This window comes from Elephantulus edwardii, unplaced genomic scaffold (assembly GCF_000299155.1).
Source record: "Elephantulus edwardii isolate Elephantulus edwardi_28Jun2011 unplaced genomic scaffold, EleEdw1.0 scaffold00028, whole genome shotgun sequence".
Classification (NCBI taxonomy): Eukaryota; Metazoa; Chordata; class Mammalia; order Macroscelidea; family Macroscelididae; genus Elephantulus; species Elephantulus edwardii.
The window spans coordinates 5,400,441-5,422,692 of NW_006399778.1; the positions used below are offsets into that span (position 1 = coordinate 5,400,441).

A 22,252-nucleotide genomic window follows, 5' to 3' on the forward strand; every position below is an offset into this window, starting at 1 on the left:
TAAGTGTGCCCAGGGTTCTGTAGGGAGTTACCCATCTTGTCTCCTCAGCATCCCACACCAGGAAGATGAGAGGTGGAGAGATGTGTTTGTCCTCAGGCACAGAGAAAGCTGGGAAGGGGCAAGGAGGGCAGAGGGTGCTGAACGCCCCCCCATCCTTGGTGACCCCCACCCTTGGCCTTCTGCTGTAGCTGACACCAACTCTCCCTGTTTCCTACTCTTTGGCCTCAGCCCCTTCTTTCCTCCCCATACCCTCCCTTCTCTTTTTGGGGCCCTGGGAGGGGTGGTGCTCAGGTTTGGAAATGGGAGGAAACTGTTAGGGTGTGATTTTTACCTCAAGGGGTTGTGTGAGGTTTTCACACCTGGTGAGGGAGGGGTGTGTGTGTATGTGCATATGGGCAGAGAATCTCTTCCTGCACCCTACTTGGATGCTTTGTGAGTCAGTCAACTTACTGCTCCTCCGTGCGCTTCAGTTTTCTCGTCTGTAAATTGGGAACAGTAATTGATTTTCTCATCTATAAAATGGGAACAGTAATCTTGGCCCTTAATTTTTTAACAAACATTTATTGAACCTGCTATGTACTGCGTACTATTCTAGGAAGTAAGGGCGCAGCGCTGGTGGCCTAGTGGTAAGAAGCTGTGCCGCAACCTCGAAAGCAAGTCTTTTGAATCCACCAGCTGCTCTGAGGGAGAAGGATGGGCAGTCTCCTCCCATGTAATTTGCTACCTCTGAAAACCTGCTGGAGGGTCAGCAATGTTTCTAACTCGATGGCAAACAACAATAACATGAACACAGCCTTGAACAAGATAAAATTTCTGACTAAGAGAAAGTTTATAATCTAGTAGAGGGAGGTAAAGATAGAAAATAAGTAAAGTAGGTTGGTTATTTGAAGTCATAAACATTATGGGAAATTCACACAGGCCTGGAGAACAGAGAGTTGGAGCCAGGAGGCTCCACAAGACTGTAGATCTGGGTTCTTAACCTTGTTTGCACCAGATCTCTCTGAATCTGAAGCCCCTGGACCTTTCTGAGAATAATGTTTTTAAATGCATAGAATGAAATAGTAAAGATTACAGCAAAACTCTATTATATTAAAATAGAGTTTGCATACCACTGAAGGAATTTTACTTTTCAAAGAGAAGAGCAAACTAGAGGGGAGGGGTGGGCAGGGAGAAAAATGCAACAATGAATGAATGGAAATCCAAAATCTCTGTAAACGTTCATTTAAATTAATAAAATAAAATTTAAAAAAAATCTCCTCGGAGAACACGAAACAAAAAAAAAAAAATAGAGTTTGCAAACTGTTAAAAAGCAAAATGGTGATGAATGTGCTGCTTTGTCTGTGCAGTGAACAGCAGGGTCTCTCCAGATGACAACATGCTTTTGAAGTGGTGGCGAACCTAAAAGATATTTAGAGAAAACAGCAACAACTGTAATATGATATGTAAAGGTCTGTGACCTTGGCCGCTGCCAAGGTCACAGGTACTGTTGACGATACCATTGTGTGTGGTTTGCTGGTCACATACTGGAGAGAAACGCTAAATACCAATTACTGATGAGGACAAGAAAAATGTCATTTCTTTCCAGTCTCCAGCTCAGCTGCCATGGCATGCTAACAGATGCCAAGTTAAAAACAGCTACTTTAGTATCAGGTGACCAGGGAGCCTGGCGGAAAGGGGACTTTACAGTGGAGACCTGAAAGTGGTGAGGTGAGAAGCCAGAGCTACAGGGACAAGACTGCTGCTGCTGGGCCCCAGCATCCTTGTCACAGTCCCCTTATATCCTCATCATAGTCACCTGTCTGCGTAAACTTCACATGGGCCAGAATAGTCTGCAGAATCACCTCCTGCCATCCAGGGACCCCAGTAACATCCTGCTGGTTGAAGCTGGGGTGATAATTAAGGGAGCAGGGTAATGCCAGCTCACCCTGGGGACCTCAGAGCAAGGGAAGGCTTTGGAGGTGGGCCAGGAGGATCTCAGGAGAGGGCTACCAAGAGCCACCTGCCTGCTTTTCCTAGATAATGGGCCCTTTCTGTTCCCAGAAAGCATGGACAGTGCCCCTGTGGCCAGAGACTGAGAGGTTGAGTTGTTCTGTTGACTCACACCCCAGGGGCGAAGCCTTTGTATTTCTGTCCCTGCCTCCAGCTCAGGAATTTTCTCCCAGAGAGGTACCAGTGCAGTACAAGGGCCGCAGTTACACCTGATTGTTCATTTAAACTTGCCCTGCTGTTTCAACAGCCATCAGCATTACTTGGTGGGACCCCAGCAACCCTGCTCAGTTACTTCTGTTGTGAGCCTCCTGTTTCCGGGTCTAGAATTTTCAGTTGCTCACTCAACCAACAAATACCCAGACATACAGAGAGAGACATAAGATACAGTTTCTCCCTGAGTTGTCATCTCCTCACTTGCAAATCAGGATGTTGCTAAGAGGTGAGAGGACAGCAGAGGGTTATATTCAGAGCCCCTCCCTTGAGAGGCCATCTTGTACAGGCTGCAGGTACCCGGGTGATAAGGCCCTGAAATCATGGAGCTCCGCTACCTGTAAGTGGCATCTAGAGAGGTGTGGTCAGAGGCAGAGACCCAAGGGGTGAGGTCTGAGGTTGCATACATCAGCAGTCCTCCCATAATCCGCCCCCCCCTACATCATTTGGGTTACAGTATAGAATTGAGAGGTAGGCCAGTGGACCTCTTCTATTTTGAAGAAAAATCCTTTCCTTCTACCATGATAACCAGTAAACCTACAGAAAAATCATAGAATTCAATGTCAAAAGTAAAGAAACCACTGTTGGTTTGTTTCAAGTAAAACAATACCAGCTTTCTGAGTGGAGAAACCAGTCCCAACATAAAAACAACAGAAGAAAGCACCAAGAACTGATGAGAAAGAAAACTGAAAATGCCTGAGAGTTCTGTGTCAGAAAAAGGAAAAGTAAAAGCCAATGAACTGGGGAAACCGAAGCACCACAGACATAGCACAGAAGTGTTAACAGTCACAATCTAGAAGTTTTACAAGTAAAAATTATTCAGGGACGTGAAGGAATAATATGTGTTGGATTTTGATGGATAATACGACATCTAAAAAAGTGTTGATCTTATCAAATGAAAGGCAAGTGAAGTCAGAGTGAGTTTACAAGTCTTTCCAAGTCAAGAGACAGATGAAGTCACAGTGCAGATAGAGAAGTGCCACGTGTTCGGACCCTGTTCTGGTGGCCAAAGCCCTCAGTGCTGGCTCTGGGAGCTTCTCTCCAGATCAGTACCCATAAGTAGTTCTTTGTGGAAACTCTAGTGCAGAGAAATCACCCTGCACTACTCAAGATCTATTCTAAAGAAGTAAGCAGAGGTGCAGACAAAGATTTTCATAAGTAGGTCATTGTCATTGTATTTTAAATAGCAAGAAATTATTCTTTTAACGGATTTTAGGTGGGGTTTTATTTTCCCCCTCAGGAATTTTGAATGGAGACTTCGGAGCCAAATGTAAATCTAAAAATAGAACAGAGTTCTGGAAATAACAGTTATGTCTACAAATTAAACGTCTGCAGCTCCCAAATCATTCCTTTTCCAGCCACAGCTGCGCACACCAATAAGAAATTAGCAACGAATAAGAGATTAGCAACAATGTAAATGCCCAAGAGTAAGTAAATGCTCAAGAGTAAGGAGATGGATGAATAAAAGATGAGACTTCCATGAGTTGAAATAATTTACAGCCATTAAAAATGACGTTTATGAAGAAAGAATTCTAAATGATATGGGGGAGTACTTGTGATATGATGTTAAATGAAAAAAAGTAGAGTACAAAAGCAGAATCTTAGTACCATTGCAACTACGTAAAAATACATACATGCATACCAAGTGGATTGGAAGAGAAAATGCCCAGATATTACCAGTGTTTGTCTCTGGTTAGTGAGCTTCTGCATAATGGTTCTTTGTTAAATCCTTTGTGTTCTCAACATGCTTGAAAAGGCAGACGGTTGGTGAAGGAGAGGAAGACCCTCAACCAGGTGGATTGACACAGTGACTACCCAGTGGATCTAACATGTCAGAAAGTGTGCGGATGGCACAGGATAGAACAGCGTTCAGATCTGTTGTTCATAGGATCACTTTGGGTCATACTCGACTCGATGGCACAGAACAACAGCAACAGCTGTGTTCTCAAAATCTTCTACAGAGACCATTCATAATTTTCAAGAGGGGAGAAAAGTACACCTATTCTTGGCTTCTCACCCCAAAATTGTGAAGGGCAGAGGTTTAACATAAAGAAAGCCTCAGAAGTAGGGAGGAAATACAGGGAGAAAGGTGCAACAATGAATGATTGGAAACCCTAAGTCTGTAAACGTTCATTAAAATTAATTTAAAAAAAGAAGAAGTAGGGAGAAAAGCCAGCTTGGCCAGAAAGCCATGAAGTCGGAGGAAGGTGGTCAGTGTGGTGTTAGACATCCAGGGACCTTTGACTGGCAAACCCAGCAATTTGTTCTTCTCCCAGAGTCCCATCTTCTGTCCAGGTTCTAAGGAGAGAGACCAGCCCCTCCTTGAATGTTAGGGACTTCTAAGGGTGGGGGGTACAATGGGATAATCAGATGCTAAGATTAGTTAAAGGTGTCAACCTCCTCCTTTTATCTCCACCTGCGCAGGGAAGAGTTTCACCCTGACCATTACTGTGTTCACCAACCCCACCCAAGTGGCCACTTACCACCGAGCCATCAAGGTGACTGTGGATGGACCCCGGGAACCCAGACGTAAGTGCTTGAGCCATGGAGCCCCATGGGAGGGGAGGAGGACCCTGTGGGAGAAGGACATCAGCAGAATCTGGCAGCTGGCACCCCGTTCCTGGAGAACCCCTCTGAGAGTGGCCTCCTGCTGGAGTGGCAGTCCTCAGTTCTGTCCCGTCCTCTGCATGCCCCCCCTCCACATACATACAAAGAGTGTGCTTAACAGCAAAGCCGCAGTCCTCTGTGTTTGGCCCAGACTTCCGAAGTCCAGGGAGGAGGCCAGGAGGATGGATGATGGTAGGAACCATGGAGACTATCACAGGACCAGCTTGTTGACAATCCCCACACCCCTCACTCTGATGGCATGACTGCCCCTTAGGAGCCAGCTAGGGGAGTATAGATTTGCATCAGTCAAGGATGAAAAAGGTTTCAGACCTTTCTTGTGTGTGTGTGGTCTGGGTACAGGGCCTGGGAATAAGAGGGAGGAATAGAGTTGGATTGCTCCACTCCACCCCTGCTTCTCCTGCTGGTGGCAGAACAGGGAGCAAGTGAGAGGCTGGAGGTGTCTGGATGGGCTCCGTCCTGGGAAGTCTTCCTTTGAATCTTGATCTCTAGTTGCCTGGGGTCACGTAGGTAGTGAGAAGAATGGAGATGTGAGGAGCCCAGGCACTCTGACTCCAGGGCCAACACAAGGGAGATAAGGAAAGGATACATGATTCAGCAGGCGTTTAATGAGCACCTACATTGGGCAGAGTTATGGTGGCCAATCCTTAGAGATCTGTGGCGCTGCTAATCCAAAGGCCATGGCACTCTGGAAGTTCAAATCAACAATAACTGCTCCGAGGAGGAAAGACTCTCCTCCCCATGCAGTTTACAGACCCAGAAACTCAATAGAGGATCAGCTGCTGGTAGGTTCCAACTCAAAAGCGTTTATTAAGTATGTGTTTTGACTGGTGGAAGCCCTGATCTGTGTGTTTTCGTTTAAAAGGAATTTGTGTTAAATGTCTACTTGCTGGAGTACCTGAAGTTTGCTGCCTTTGATCAAGAATCTGTGGGGGCTGCTGCTGCAGAGTAGACTACCTTTCTGTGGTGAACGAATGAATGAAATACAGAGCCAGCCAGCCAGCTCTGGCCTGGTGGCACCTGAGCTCCGGCTTAGACCCCTTGACTGAACTCTTCCCACCTGTGACCTGCGCAGTCTGTTGTTTTGAGAGCTGTCCTGTCCATCGCTGACCTTGTAATTGAGTCCCCTTTGCCATTTATAAAACTCCATTGTATGTATTATATCTACTGGGAGCCTGGTGACAGCAGAGGCAGGGCCTTCGGTCAGGAAGTGGAAGACCTAGCCCTGGACCTCACACTGAGCACGATCACTGAGGGGGCCTGAGAGGCTCGGAGTGGAGTGTGACTGTGCCAGGACCCTGTCAGTGAGGGCTCCCCAGATGTCCAATTCCTGGCCCTTTCTAGAGTCTGGCCACTTGGGAAAGGCTTGGCACTGGGCCCAGTGGCCCTAGAATAGCGTCCCTCCTAACCTCTGAGTCACTCCCTCCACCTCTCCTGAGCCCATGGTCATCAAAACTGTGGTCATCAGCTCCTGATCAACACCCAGTCTGACAACAATTCCCACTGGGCCTCTCTGCTGGAATCAAACTGGATGGGCCCTCGCTCTAGCCTAGGACTTCATGACCTGAGAAAGCCCTGCCTCTTTTCTGGCCTTAGTTTTGAAGTCCGTAAACTGGACCAGAGACCTGGGCCAACCCTAGGAAGCTCTCGTCCGTAGTGGCTGAGAAACGTCTATGACCCGTTGTTCCGCTTGGGTGTGGAGAACAGGCCCTGAACCAACCTGCCTGGCTGTGGGACCTTGGGAAAATAATTTTGGTTCCTGAGTTCTTTTGTCTGACAATGGATTTACACAAGCAAGGTAACTTGTGGTGCTGTTGTGAGGAGAAAATGTGTTAACCTGTATAAAACACTTCCCTGTATAAAGCAGGAGGCTCTGGTGGCATGGTCTGTAGGGAGTGGTGCTGCTAACGCAAAAGCCAAGCCGTATTTCTCTGGTAGTTTACGTCACAATCCCTAAGGCACACAGTTTGAATCCACCAGTTGTTCCATGGGAGAGGGACGATCAGTCTCCTCCTGTGTGATTAAAAACCTGCTGGAGAGTCAGCTATGGGTCGATGACACACAGCAACCAATAAAAGAGAGGAAGACGTGGCCAGTCTCCTCCTGTGCGATTTACAGCCTCAGAAATTCACAGGAGGTCAGCTGGAAGACAGTTCTGATTCTGCCGCAAACAAGTGAGTGAGTGACGTAAAGAAGGTGCCCATTCACATAGTTATGGTTCTTCCCTTGGACTCGCGGCTGAGGGGGGGTCCTAGTTGGATCCAGGCCACTGTTGTTCCCGCATCTGACTCCTCCCTTTAGTCACACCCTCACCGCTGCTCATTGGTGGGCCTCTCTTGGTCAGCAGCAGTGTGACAGCCAAGGACCCCAGGCCATGCTAACAGAGGCATAGGGTCTCCACTGAGGGGGGTGATGGTCTGGCTCTCCAGAGCTAGAATCAGAATGGACAGGAGCCAGCATGGGGCAAGTGTGAGGGCAGAGTGCCTAGGAGCCACATCAAAAAGCAGAGAGCTGCTGTGCCTTGAGGCATGTGATGGTTGTCTGGTAGAGGGTCAACGGGGCAGGGCTGTGCCTGGCAGCTCTCAGAGTCCTTCGTGTTGGTACAGAGCTGCCTAGGGGACAGGGGGCAGGTGCAGCCCCGCCCTTGGGAACCCACGGAGGAATCCCCTTCCTGTTTTTCTCTCCTGGGTCCCTTCTTGGAGTACGCTGATAGAGGAAGTGGTGGCACAGGACAAGGCCAGAGGGCAAGCAATGAGGCAGCAAGAGAAGGGAGAGGCACCGGGCCGGCCAGAGGCCAGACTTGCCTCATTGCCCAAAGCAGATAGCTGGTGCCACTTTCTGGCCTTGGCACAAACTGGGTCAGTGGTTTGACTTGTTCAAATGAAATCTTCTGCAGAAGTTCATTTTTAGAGCAACTCAGAGGAGTTCCGGGGGAGGTGCTTCTGTGTGTTGCCACCTCTTACGGCAGTGTCTGAAGACCTGTTCACTCCTTCTCTGGTCCTGAGACCAGGTGTGCCTGCATCCTGGGTTCCAGCCCCACCCTGAGCTGTGGTCTGTGACCAGGCCTGTTCCTCCTTCCAGACCTCTGCTTCCCCACCTGTCACAGAACAGGGCAGCGCAGCAGCTGTTGGTCTCTGAGCAGCCTCTGTGTGCATCAGGTCGGTTCCAGCTCATGGCAGCCCTTTATCCAGTTTCCAGGGCTCTAAGTCTTCACAAGAGGAGACTGCTTATCTTCCTCTCTTGGAGCACCTGGTAGCTGCAAGCCTTTAATGTCTCAGCACAATGCATAATACACGGAGTCATCAGAGTGCCTTCCTGTATACCAAGTCCTATGCAGTCTCCATTTATTGATTTAGATCGGCTCCCGAAGGAGCATGAGGTTGGAATGTGCTATGGGGAACTGTGGGGGCAGCGGCCTGGCACTCAGGAAAATGGGAGTCATCTAGAAGAGTCTCAGTGTGCACATCTGTAAAATGGGGAGGATGTTAGCATGTGCTTTGGGGAATTTTTGTATAAGAGCAATGAGTTTATAGCTGCCCAGCCCACAGGAAGTACCCAGAAGCCCTTGTGGAATATAGCCATCCTTGTGAGCACCAGGGAGTGTTTTCCAGGCTTGCCCCTGGCTTTTTGAGGGCCAAGCCTTCTAGGAGGCAGAGTTGGGGTGAGGTTTACTCCCAGAGCCAGGGAAGGGATCACAGATCCCTGAGGCCTGACTGTGGCTTCTGTGGCCAGGTCGTTCCCCTCTGGTGCCCTGCAGAGCGTGCCCGACCTGCAGCCAGGTGGCCGGCTGGCTTTAGTGGCTTCCTGCCTCTGTGGCCTTGGTTTATGAGGTTCTCAGTGCTGGGGACTGAGGGGGAAAGCTAGTTGTCAGACAGCCTCAAAACTGGGGTAAGAGACAGCTCTGTGCCTGGTGATGCTGGCGTAGAGGTGTGAGGGCCCCAAGTCAGCATCCATGGATCAAGGTTCGACACTCAGGAACCCCTGAAAGGGTAGAACGCCACCAGGTTATTAATCCTTCTAAGCCGTCGGATTATTTTTGGCTCATCAACTCCTTTAAGAATCTGAAAGCTATGGACCTTTTCTTCCCAAATTATGCATGGAGCAATGTCAGCAGCTATTTTATTAGGCACCAGCCTTATGTCAGATACTGATCTAGAAGCTGGGGTGCAGCAGTGAACCTAAAATTCCACTTTCTCAAGGCTCACACTCTAAAAATGGGAGAAGTGCTACATACATTTTGTTCTTACCAAGGCCCACAAGACCCTGCTGGTCTATTGCCCATTTCCCCTCTCCCCTTCTCTCTTACCATCTCACCTCAGTTGAAGCTCCCTGGCCTCCTCTCTGGTCATCAGACCTGCCTCAGGGCACTGGCTGTTTCCTCTGCCCAGAAGAGTCTTTCTCCAGACATATCTCCCATCCAGAAGATTATACAGACTCTGTAGGTGAAGTCTTTCCCGGCCCGTCTGTTTGAAGCTGTGCCCACCACTGTCTTAACCTTCCTAACTTGAATTCAGCCCTGCACACCCAGCATCCTCTGATCTGCTCTGTGGTTCACTAGTTTGCTCCCCTAACATCTTGTGTCACGAGAATGGGGGCTTATTTTCTCCTCTGCACTGTTGCAGAGGCTACAGATAAGAGCAGTTAGTAGGTGCTCAGTAAGTACTTGTTAAGAGGGCAGAGTGACTATATATAGTTTAACGTATGAGGTAATTTCTCAGGTATAAGAAGGTCTGTGAAGAACATCAAAAGGGCAGCTACTATTATGGGGAAGGGGCTGGGAAGGCCTTCCCGAAAGGTGGCATTTGAGCAGAGGCCTGCAGGAAGTAAGCAACCAGCCAGTGTGGTTGCTGGGCCCTGGAAAACTTAGTATGAACCAGAAAGGTGGCCCTAAACCTACAGCTGAGTCTTCGAGGGTTCTGGCATTTTGGTGGTTTCTTCCTCAGCTTCGAGTGTGGGGAGGCAGGGGGGTGCCTGGGCAGACATGCCTGCTTCTCCTCTTGCAGCTCCCAGAGCCCCCAGGAGCATCTCAGGAAGCCAAGGGAGGCAGCCCAGCAGGAGGGAAGGGGTTAAGCTCAGACCTCCCTGGCTCCCCTAATCAACCCCAGGCTGCTGGAAGCCCCAGTTGCAGCCCTGGGAGGGAGCTGCCCGCCTCCCTGCCCGCTGGCCCCTCGCCAGCCCATTTCCCTGCCCAGCCACCGACCCACGCTTTCATCGTCTCACAGGGGGCCGATTCACGGCAGACCACCCCAGGCCGCTCTGCTTTATAAGTCCTCCTCCAGCACCCGCCTGCGATTCCACAGCGGTTGTTAAAAGTCGGGTGTAAATCTCCTGACAGGCCGCAGAGCGGGCCCCCAGGCCTAGGCGCCCCACCCGGAGGGCTGGGCAGACAGTAGCTGCTGTGTCTGGGCTGTGGCTGTGCCAAGACCGGCCCAGGCAGCCAAGGGAGGCAACCAAGTGGCTTCAGATGGGCAAAGGGCCTGGTAATCGGGGCGCTCATTGTCCCCAGCACAACGTGCAGCACTGCCTGATGCTGCTTGTCCATCCTGCTCCAACCTTCACACTGCCTCTTGTCACACACACACACACACACACACACACATTTCAAGTCAAGATGCTGGACTGGCTGCTTGCCAGCCAGCCTCACAGCCAGGTGACCAAGCCCCACTTTGCCTTCCTTAGGTCGTTATCAGCCAAACTCCATAAAGTGAGCTGACCAGTCCAAACTTGACTCTTGGCTGCCACTCATTGACCAAGTGACCTTGACCACATCTTCCTGTTTCATCTGTGGAATGGGGCTGACGGGAACAGCCTCTTAGTGGGTTGTGGCTCTTTTCAGACAATCTACTTGGTTCACCTGGTGTAGGGCCTGGCATGCCAGAGATGCCCAGGACTTGTGTTGGTGCAATCTAGAGGCAGGGGTGGTACTGATGACCCTTCAGTTCCCCAGGAGCACCTGGAAGCTGGCAGGTGCTGGAATCTCATCTGGTCTAGGCACCAGTGATGGTGTGCTCCTGGGGGATGGAAAGAGGGGACTCCCCAACTAGGAATGCAGCCCTCATCCTCTGTCCTCCCACTAAAGGACCCTGTGTGTGGTACCCAGTCTTTCTAGCCCCAGGATTCCTTTCCCTACTTGGATCCTATCTCACCTGTGGTGCTAGTCACTCTGAGGGACTGATGTGGACAGGAGCAACTGAGTGCCTAGTGGGTGGATGGCCCAGCAGTTCTGGAACCCCTCCTTCCTGGAGGACCAAGCCTGGCTGGGCAGTTTACATCTCATAGCATGTCCTTACTCTCAGTTAAAGAATGTGATTCCCAATTCACAGATGAGACCATTGAAGCTCAGGTGGAGAGGGGCAGAGTGGGAATGACATGCTCAAGATCTCTCAGCATAGATTAGGGGGTCAGCTTCCTGGGGCCACCGGGATCAGGAGGAGGCAGAATAGGGTCTGCTCTGTCACAGACAAGGGGTGTGGATGCTGATCTAGGCACTGTTGAGGACCCATCTTTACTGAGTCCAGTTGGTGGACCTAGGCTCACGGCCGTGGTGGGGCCTTCCGCAGGAACTCTCCATCCTCCCGCCAAGGTACTCTGAGCACTTCCTTTTCTTCTCCTCTCACGTGTGCCCTTGGGCTGGGCAGCATGGTAGCTGCTTTCCAGACAAGGAGGCAAGCCCCACAGAGGGACTGGGTGCGTGGAGCAGGGCTTTGAGATTGGCCTTTGGTGCTTTGATCCACCCTCTTGGCCTTGCGGAAACAGCTCCAGGCTCTAAAACACCATGGTCTGGAGCCCCTGGTTTTGAAACTCCTTTTTAGGGATGGGTTCTGGGGAAAACAAGGTGGCCAGGTACCTTCTGAGTGACCCTGGAATGTCATAGGCTTCTCCTCGCCTCAGTTTGCTTACCTGTGAAATAGGAACAGTGAAGGACCTCCCTCCTGGGGAGGGTGCAGAGAGACACAGTTGTTTAAGGCAAACCCTTAGTCCCTGGGATGGAGAAAGAGTTCAGGGTGCTTGGCACCATCTGGATTTTTACAGCACTAGCTAGGCCTGCCTGTAGACATGGTGGGGAGAAGGGGGCTTCCTGAAGAAGAGATACTAGGTAGAACCCCTTCTAGCTGGGTTTGTGCCAGAGCTGATGCGCGCGCACATGCGTTGGGGAGAAATTGGGAAGAACAGCTATGGAAAGGTTGTGCCTGGACCCCAGAATAAGTATCCTGCCCTCTTCCTTTTTAGGGTCCCCAGTGTGACCACCAGCCAATCCCTACAGTTTTAAACCAGAGACTTTCAGAGCTAGAGGAACCTTAATGAGCAGAAGGGAAACTGAGGTACAGAGTACAGAAGGGTCACACCTAGACTAATCAGTGGTCGAGTGTGCCAGGGCCATGGCTTCCCACCCAGCTCCCACTGTGGGTAACTGAATGAAAGAGGCCTTTTCTGCAGACCCATCTTCTTGTCCTCAGGCACAGGAAGTATGGGTCTGCTCCTATGTGAAGGCCCAACCCCGTGGCTCCGAGACTCGCTGGCGCCCTGGCCATGTGGAGACGCCTTGGCTCCCATCGGCCCCTCCCCAGTGTCTCTGTCCCACAGCAACAAGGAAGCAATTCCTACAACGCTGTGAAACTCCCTTCTACCCGGAAGTCTGCCCAGTAAGACACGATAGCATAATGGCAGACACTTGAGCTCCAGGCTCCTCTTACCAAGTTCATACCCTGGGCCTGTCAATCTTAGTTAAGATTTCATTCAGTTTCAGCTGTCCCATCTGGACAATGGGAGCACAAAGAGCCTGTTGGGAGAAGGAGCACTGGACATGGAGCCAGTGGAGCCTAGGGAGTGAACGCCCGTGCCCTGGGGCTGTGACTCCAAGTGCAGACTTCACTATGCTGCCCTCACAGGCCTCTTCTCTGATGTAGGGGTGGCCAGGGCGCCTCCCTGGGCACAGGCATGAGTAGAAGTGACCGTCATGGTAGAGGTAGCCCATGTGGTAGACCTTGTTTGACCAGCAACACAGCCTGATAGGGAGGCAGGAGAAGACACAGCAGCTTTGGGTGAGGAGACGAGTGTGTGACTTGAGTGGGCCACCATGCTGCTAGTGGCAAGGCAGATCCTCCCGAACCTTGGCAGCCTGTACCCTTTGCCCTCCTCCTGCCAGGCCCCAGGAGGAACTGTGAACACTCTTTGAAAAACTACGTGATTCAGGCACAGGAGGCTTTCTTCACCAGTGGTACCAGTATCCGGAGCTTTCGTGCCAGCTCTGCCATAGCCTCACTGGCTCACTTACTTCAAGCTTGTGGTTGACTAAGACCCCAGATCCTTCATACCCAGGCCGCTGCAGGCCAGTCTCGACGTCCATCCACTCAGCTTCCCGCCTGCCCAGATGCTTCTGAATTCATTCATCCTCAGCTTGTCCACATCTCCCTGCTGTGTCCAGAGGCAAGGGCAGCCGCATTTCCTTGGAGGTCCACGAAGGCTGTGGGCTGAGCCTGGTGACACTCCCTAGGGACCAGTTACTCCCGAGGACCCTGAATCTATCCTCAGTGGCTGAGTTTTTGTAGTCAACCTGAAAGCAAAATCTCTCACATAGAGATGACAAACTGACCGACCCACGTAGTGTTGGTGGTGCTGTTAAGGTTTTTAATTACTTGCCAGCTTATCCAGTGCAGGAAATTGCACACAACAGCAGGCTTGTGACTGGCTTCTGAAAATGGGATTTTCTGGCCACACCATGCCCACGTCCACCAGGGCACTTAGCACCTGGACTGAAAGGCAGCTGTCCTTCCTACAAAGCATATTTTCCACGTTGTCCTGCTCGTCCCATCTACATACTTTCCCAACCCCTGTAGGAATCCAGCCGAGCTCACCTTAGCCCATGTTTTCCCCTTTGAGTCTCAAGGTTATTGGGAGGCAGCCACAAAAGGCCAAGTGGTCCTATTCCTGCTGCCCCCCGTTCATGAGCTCCCAGCCTGAGGCATCATCAGAGGAGAAAGTGGGATTCCCCAATTCTCAGTAACTTGTTGAACCCCTGTGATACCAGAACTCCCACCATGGTACTAAGGGCTCAGTTGAGGCAGAAGTGTAGCTAAAGGTCTGCAGATACCAAAGTATTCTGCACTCTGCTTTAAAAATCAGAAAGCAGGCCCACTCTGAGACTGTCAGATTCTCCTTATCCCAGCAGTGGTCAGCATTCCCTTTACCCTGTCCCAAGATCATCTGTCCAGGCAGGGAAGGACAGTGGGGAGTTCCATTCTAGCTTTCACCTCATCCTCGTTCTGCCCTCTTTGTCATTCTTGAAAAGTCTGCGCATCACCCAGACACAAGAACCCAAGCAAACCTTCTCTTCTTCCTCCTACTTCCCTTCCCTTCCTTCCCGTGGGACCCAGGGCCAGGAAATGCTGCCCCCTTCACAGCTGTGTGACCTCAGGTAAGATTCCTCATCCCTCTGGGAGCTGGTGAGGCAGCCGGGCCAACGTTCTCATGGTGCTTGGTGGCCGGTTGTTAATAAGGTGGACCAAGAAGGCACTGCCCTCCACGTGAGCAGGCCTTTTCCCAGTGTTCACCTGGCTAGTGTGACCTTACACAGGAAATGTGACCAGGGATGTTCTGAGCATGCGTTAAGGAACTAACAGAGGAAGTTTGGAAACACCCTAAGTGTCCATCCTGGAGAGTGACTGAATGAGCTCCCATCTCCGATAAGATGTGACAAGAAAGAAGGACAGTTACTGGCATAGCAGTGAGTGTTCTTGTCACGCTTGATGAACCTTCTCGTTGTTGTGTACCACTGAGTTGGAGCTGACCTCGAGTGGATTTTCAGAGATAGTAAATCGCACCAGAGGAGATTGTCCATCCTTCTCCCAAGGAGCAGCTGGTGGATTGGAACTGCTTGCTTTTGGTATTGCAGTGTAGTTTCTTAACACTAGGCCACCAGAAGTCCAGGAAGTATTCTGAAGTTTCACAGAAACTGTTATTTCTCAGAGCTGAGTTATTCTGCCCATTTTACGGACAAGGGAAATAAAGAGATAGAGTGAGACCCACAAGCTGAGATGACGCAAGAAAGTTTATGCATGTAAAGCTATAAAAAGTTTAGAAAGAAAAATCTTCAAACTGATAGGCCAGGGGCAATTAGCCTTCTTCTAGGTATGGATTGCATCTCAGTGTCAGGAAAACAAAGATTCTTATTACTGGACCAATGGGCAGAGTGTCATGATGGATGGAGAGGAGGTTGAAACTGTCAACAGCTTCATCTCGCTTGGATCCACAATTAACACCCTTGGTACCAGCAGTCAGGAAATACGGAGACACATTGCACTGGGTAAATCTGCAGTTAGAGACCTTTCCAAATTATTGAGGAATAGGGATGTCACTTTGAGGACCAGAGTGCATCTGATTCAGGCCATGCTCTTTCTGATTACTAGCGATGCATCCAAGAGCTAGACAGTGAATATGGATGACAGAAAAATAATTGACACTGTGATGTCAGAGGAGAGCACTGAACATCCCAAGGACGGCCAAGAGAATGAACAGATATGTCTTGGAGAAGGTACAGCCTGCATGCTCTTGGGAGGCAGGAATGAGGAGACTTCACCTCACTTACTTTGGACATGTGGCAAAGAGGGGCTATTCCTTAGAGAGCATGATTCTGGGTAGATGGAGGGTCGGTGAAGGAGAGGAAGACCCTCAACTAGGTAGACTAACATGGTGACTGCTGCAGTGGACTCTTGTGTATCAGGAAGTGTGAGGATGGCACAGGATAGAACAGGGTTCAGAGCGTTTTGTTCATAGGGTCGCTATGAGTCTCACTCAACGGCACCTAACAACGACAACAAGAAATTTTAGAGATCTCCGGTGGCCTGGCAGGTAAGGAGTTGCTCTGTCTGCCAATCCCAAAACACATCATTTGAACCCACCAACTGCTCAGTGGGAGAAAGGTGGTCCATCCCCTCCTGTGTGATTTACAGCCTCTGAAAACCTGTTGGAGGGTCAGTTGTGAGTCAGTACAGACTCCAAGGAATGAGTTACATTGTTTTGTTTTGTTTTGTTTTGAATAATTTATTTAATATTTATTTGTTTTTAACTAACCATGTGTTGCTTGTGAACCATGAAACATGAAATAAATACTTGAGGGATGGGTAGGTGGTGAGAGGGTCCTACAAGGTTGGTGTCACTCAGGAGCTGCCCCCTAGCCCAAGGCTGGCTGTCCAGGGGCAAAGGGGTGACCACCTGGATTCCCCAGCTCCTCTGGGTTCCAGGCATCTGGCTTGGAGTCCTTCCTTTGGGGGACATGGTGAAGGGTAGAGGCGGTGGGAAGTTTTCTCCAGGTGTGATGCCTCAATCCAGGTGCACTGATCCCCTGTCCCTAACTTCTGGCTGGAGGTAGGGGAAATCCAGCTGTTCGCTCAAGGGTCCCCAGCTTGTTCCCAGCGTCTTATCTGAGACCAGACCAAGGAGGTGCTTGCAGGGCTCAGGGAGAAGAGGCCTCAACCTTCCCAGCAAAGGCACCATCCGGCATGACCTGGGGTGCTCAAAGCTGGTGGGTAGCAGCACTCCTGGTTTCTCTCCGCATACTGCCTGCCTTCTTGGGCCTTTTTCCTGAGCCTATTTGCCTCAGTTTCTCCTTCTTCCTAACAGTGTGTGGAGGCCTAGGTCACACTATGCTCTGACTTGAATCTTAGTTCAAATTCTGTGTGGTCTGGATCTCTCTGTTAGCCTCACCTACAAGATGAGGGCACTCATCTCCCCTCAAACAGAGGGGTGCAGTGGGGTGGGTGGTCACAGCAGGCCTGGGGAGGGAGTGGGTGATACAGTCATTCTGTATTTAGAAAAGATGTCAGTAATGGCCGAGGGATTCTCCCTATGAGGCCCAAGATTAGAGTGAAAGAAGAACTTCCCAGCAGAGTGAGGCACTCTCATCTGCCCTGAGACCCAGACAGTAAGAGGACCAGAGGAACTGGCTGCTGATCGGCCCCCTTGTCTCTCATCACTTGCAGGGCACCGGCAGAAGCTGGAGGACCAGACCAAGGTGTTCCCCGACCGCTTCGGAGACCTGGAACGGCTGCGTATGCGGGTGACTCCGAGCACACCCAGCCCCCGAGGCTCACTCAGCACCACCGGCCACTTCAGCAGCCAGCCCCAGACAACCATGCAAGGTATGGCTGGCAGGGGCTGCGGCAAATGGGGCTGCACACTCTCCATAGATGGGAAACCCTAGCCAGGACTGCTGGTGCCATTCAGTCATGACACAAGCACTGTGACACCCACCCTGTGCATAGTGCCTGCCCGCAGGCTCAGCATGAACAGAACAGACTAGCCCCTGACCTCTTGTTGCTCCTTGTTCCCTGGGGTAAATGGACATAAATCTTGTGATGACCTCTTTAAAATGGGTGAGACAACTTGTCCAGGATCAGGAGTCCCTGGAGCCCACAGCAGATATGATGACTCCCTCTTTAAGCCTTAGCTTGTTCATTTGAAAGTGGAAGGCGGTGGTGGGTGCCTCAGCACAGGGTCGGGGTGACACTCAGCTGAAGGACTGTGCTCAGATGAGCTTTGTAAAGTTCTGGTCCAGCCCTGGAAAGGCACCCAGCATGACCTGAGCAAGGTTCTACGCAGGACCAGAAAACACCTCCCCCAGATAAGCAAGAGAAGGGCTCCCCAAGAACAGGCCTCTGTCCCCTCTGCATGGAAGGACTCACAGGCAGAAACAGGCCTCCTAGAGATCTCCCAGAGTGCACAGGGGCCTGGCATATAGTAGGTGCTCAGCCAATGGTGGTGGTGCTACATCCTCCAGGCTCTCTCAGCCAGCAAGTGGGGTCAGGGTTTGTGGAGGTGTAAGGGATCTAGCAGGACGGCAGAGGCTGTGGCTGCTCATTCTTGGTCCGCCAAGGCAATGTTAGAGCCCATTTGGCAGATGAGTGAATAGAGGCTGAGCTAAGGACTCCCCTAGGATCATACAGCCTTGCGCCAGAAGCAGAGTCTCCACAGTGCTCACCCAAGGCTATAGGGAAGGGAATGAGAAGAGGGTAGGAGAGGCGTCAGCCTACTGCGCTTGCTTCTCCTCTGGGCCCAGAGCTCTGCTGGGTCACAGTTAACGGAGGTTCTACCATGTGTGCCTGGTACAGTGTGCTGGCTAAGGCAAGGGAGTGGCACAGTGGATCCAGGAACCTCAAGTGGGTTCCCCACCTTGTCCCCAAGAGGTGGGCCTGTCTCTGCACAGGCACCACGCTGGGGAGGAACCCAGATAAGCCCCCTCTGAGCTCCAGCTAGTAAAATGGGGGAGCTCACAGCTCTTGAGCTTGGGGACAGAACAGGGGTGGCGCCTGACTCCAAGATGTAATAAGAAAGCCAGGCAGAACCAGGTCTCTTCTAGATACTGGGGACCTGTTAGGATCCCCAGAACTAAATGAATGGATGTGAACAGTGATTCCTGTCCACCAACCCTGTGGACAGAGTTTTCTGCCTCTGCCCATCCAAAGCTGGGTGGACATGGCCTCGAGCAGTGTCTGAGGGGTCCTGAGGCTCCTGTCCACACCCCTGCCTCTGTTCTAGGGAGATCAGGCCATAGTGGGCAGTGGCTGACCCAGTCCTTTCCCTCTTTGCTGTGTCCTGCAGCAACCCCTAGCCCTGGCAGCACTGGGCTTTGGGGAAACTAACTTCACCCAACCACCCCTTAGGCCTAAACTTTCTGAGCGAGAGTAGGGACTCTTGACTGCCAAACCAGAGAAAGAACATGAACTTTGTCGCCAGGTGGATCTGGCTAGGAGTTCTGGCTCAACCACTTTCTGGCAGTGTGCTGCTCTGGGCCTCAGTTTTCTTATCTGTGAAGTGGGAAGAAACGGATGTGTTGGCAGGACTAGGCTGATGGAGAGTTCCTCTCACTTGCCACCCCCTCCTGGTGGAATGAGGCCTCCCCCTCCAGGCTCCATCCTGGGGATCCCCTAAGTACATCCTACTTTCACTCCCCTCCATGCCTGTTAATACCTTTGACCCTCTGGCTTGGGCCACTGAAAGCTCTAGCCCCTCCATCCCTCAGCCCCCAGCCTCCCGGCTGCGGCTGCCCACAATGGGGGCTTCTCACAGCTCAAAGGACTCATTCAGCCACTGTGCAGCAGCTGGGGCAATTTGGAGAAGAAAATAAACATTTCCTTCCAGTGTTAGGATTGGCTGTTGGACAGTGGCCTGGCCAGCTTGGGTTTCCTGGGGCTGCTGGGAGGGAAGGACAGGAGGCTCTGAGGTTTGCTGAGGGCAGGTACTTCCCCACCACCCTCCAGGAACAGGCAAGAGGGGACTGCGCCAGGTCTGGGCAGGCCAACCCTGAGCCCTGCAGGCCACGTGAGCTCAGGTCTTGCACAGAGTTTGTTTCCTGGGCCACATCCTGGGGTCGCGCTTTGGGTTTCCTTTGAGAATAGATTTCCTGTTAGATGGTATCACATACTCCGCTTGGTTCAGAGGTGAGATGTGAACCCCAACTCAGCTTCACTTGGGGTGCAGGCACTACCATCTAGGCCTCCTCCTACCCCCCCCATACCCTTCTGTGTTCCTGTTGGGGACACAAACTGGACACCTCTGACCTCTGAGATCTTGTGAAAGAACTGAAGAGCCAGGGGACTTGATGGGGGCGGGGGAGCACTAAGTGATCCAAGAGACCCCAGCCACGCAGACCCTGCCCCTATGTCCCTCTATCCTGAGCTTTGGACGACTGCCCATTCCAGTCCACACCCCAAGCCAGCTGCTAGGAGACACACTCAGCTCAAGACAAGTGACGAGTCTCACCCAAGGTCACATAGCACCTCAGCCAGAGCCAGAGCGGAGGCCTGAAGGTGCCTCAGTCGTGGCAGGAACAGTGCTGCTGGGCGTGGGGTTCAGGGTGATCCCCCTCTGGGTGCCCTGATGGCCCTTTTCTTTGGTGGGTAGGACAGAGTTTGAAGCCAGAGAGACTTCTTGGGCTACTGCTGTGAGTTCATCCCTCTTCCCGACCACTGACCAAGTCAGCCCATTGGTCAAAATATAGGAAGACCCAGGTCTAGGACTCATCTTGGCAGGCCCTTGCGGTCCCCCACCACCCCTTAGCCATGTGCTCCCCAGGCAGGCCAGGAGTGGGGTTTAATGGATACCCTCCTCACCCTGGACTCCTGCCCCACTGCTCCCCAGGCCCCTACACAGGAATGACGGAAAGAGAACCAGTCATAGGACCTGCAGTCCCCACAATGGTCTGTGTCGATCCAAAGCCCTCAGGCTCCATCTGACCCCTCTTTTCTGCCACAGGGACCCCGGACCTGAACCCCTTCTCCGACCCCCGCCAGTTTGACCGCTCCTTCTCAGCCCTGCCTGCCCTCACAGAGAGCCGCTTCCCAGACCCTCGGATGCACTACCCAGGGGCCATGTCGGCCGCCTTCCCCTACAGCGCCTCACCCTCAGGCACCAACATCAGCGGCCTGGGTGTGGCGGGCATGCCGGCCACCAGCCGCTTCCACCACACCTACCTCCCGCCGCCCTACCCCGGCGCCCCGCAGAACCAGAGTGGGCCCTTCCAGGCCAACCCGTCCCCCTACCACCTCTACTATGGCGCGTCCTCCGGCTCCTACCAGTTCTCCATGGTGGCCAGCAGCAGCAGCGGGGGCGACCGTTCCCCCAACCGCATGCTGGCCTCCTGCACCAGCAGCGCCACCTCTGTCACCACTGGCAACCTCATGAACCCAAGCCTTGGCGGCCAGAGCGATGGCGTGGAGGCCGACGGCAGCCACAGCAACTCGCCCACGGCCTTGAGCACACCAGGCCGCATGGACGAGGCAGTGTGGAGGCCCTACTGACCGCTCTGGTCAACTCGGACTTCTCCCACCAGAGGCAGGAACCCCAAGAACCTTCCTGACATATGACTGGCCCAGCTCTGGGCAGGAAGGGCATTTAGGGTCCAGGCCAGCTGTGGTCCCAGTGTCCAGAGCCAGTGTGCCACTGAGCGTGTCTCCTGCCGCCACGCCTTTGTGCAAGAGGGGTTCAGGACCTCCCCCAGGACACTGCCCCCAGCCCAGCTCCTAGTCATCTCACCCCACATTCCTGGGGGAAGTGCATCCTCCCCCTGACACACTCCCTGGCCTTGCCATCCCCCATGCCTAGGAATGTCCCGGGGTCCAGCTCTCCTAGGACAGTGGACCGCTCCATTGTAAGAACAGGCAGCATTTGCCCCAAGTTTGGGCTCCTTGTTCACAGGCCGCCTTCCCCCTCCACCATCCTCAAGACCCCTTGGATCCTGTCCCTGCATTGACACAAATGGAATCAGAACTGGAAGTCCCTCACCCCTCGGGGGGTTCCCCTCCTCATACAGATGGGGCTGGGACCCAATCAGAGAACCCAGGAAATCATTGGCAGAGTTGGGACAAGAACACCCAAGCCAGTCTTCCCAGCCCTGCCTCCCTCACAATTCCTAGCAGCTAAGAAGCAGCCCCCATCTCAGCTGTCTGTGGGTCCCAAACCACAGAGTGGATCTGCCTGTGGTAGCAGATCCGCAAAGCCAGGGAAGCGCCTGCAGACCCGTCCCTCAGTGCACTTTCCCAGTCCAGGGCAGTCACTTCTTTCACATCAGCTGTCCTCATAATTCCTGTTCCTGGAGCAAGCAGTGTGGCAGGATAGGGCCTAGCAGAAAGCTCTGGGTGAAGGGTTTCTGGGTTAGACGGCAGCATCGCTGCCCCGCCCAGGTCCAGCCAAGCTGTGCTCCACCCCTAGATCACAGCCCAAGCTTCTACCCCCTGATCCTCTGACACCTCCACCTTTAACCAGCTGTACTCTAAAAGCAGTCTTGAACCAAAGCCAGTGTTCTCACTGGGAACCGAATCCACCAGCGGCTCTACAGGAGAAAGATGGACAGTCTCCTCCCGTGTAATTTACAGCCTCACAAACTCAACAGAGGGTCAGCTGGGAGTCGGTTCTGACTCGAGTGCAATTAATTTTTGAGAGAGTTTGAAAAAGAAGCTGAAGTTTGCTTTTCCAAACCATAGTCTCCTTTAAGAGTGAGCAGGGCCTGAGTCCAGCGTATTCTGAGAGGGATGAAATTTAGGATCTCAGAGCCTCCATAGATGCACTGAGGCCCCACCCCGGAGATGGAACAGGAGGTGCCAGAATCTCACTGTGTGGGTGCTCAGGGGGAATGGGTGAGCTGGTAAGCCAAGGCTTTGGGACAGCAGGACAGAGGAGTCGTGAAGGCCTCAGCCCCCCTTTTCTTAGAGGTGAAGGGTTGCCCTTCATCCTGCAGGTGGGATCACAGGCCGCCTCAGTAGTTGGGGTGCACAGGCTCACCCAAGTACTTCAGAGGCAGTGTGTGCCCTTCAGGAATTATCTCTGTGGGGTTGGAAATCTCTCCTCCAAAATGTTCCTTAGTGGTTCTTGTGTCTGTAATAATGGTTTTTGGCCAGTCCATGCCACCCACAACCTAGAACAACAGCCAGAGACT

At 52.2% G+C, this 22,252-nt stretch overlaps 1 protein-coding gene across 1 annotated transcript in view; it reads left to right on the top strand.

Moving 5' to 3' along the window:
- The window catches only part of RUNX3 (runt-related transcription factor 3), a 27,022-nt gene extending 6,404 nt beyond the window's left edge, over window positions 1-20,618 (top strand). Inside the window, exons 3-5 of the mRNA XM_006883509.1 lie at window positions 4,624-4,728; window positions 16,803-16,961; window positions 20,074-20,618. Coding sequence (XP_006883571.1) covers window positions 4,624-4,728; window positions 16,803-16,961; window positions 20,074-20,618 — 809 coding nt within the window. The remainder of the gene's footprint in view (window positions 1-4,623; window positions 4,729-16,802; window positions 16,962-20,073) is intronic.
- The last annotated feature ends 1,634 nt before the right edge of the window (window positions 20,619-22,252 follow it).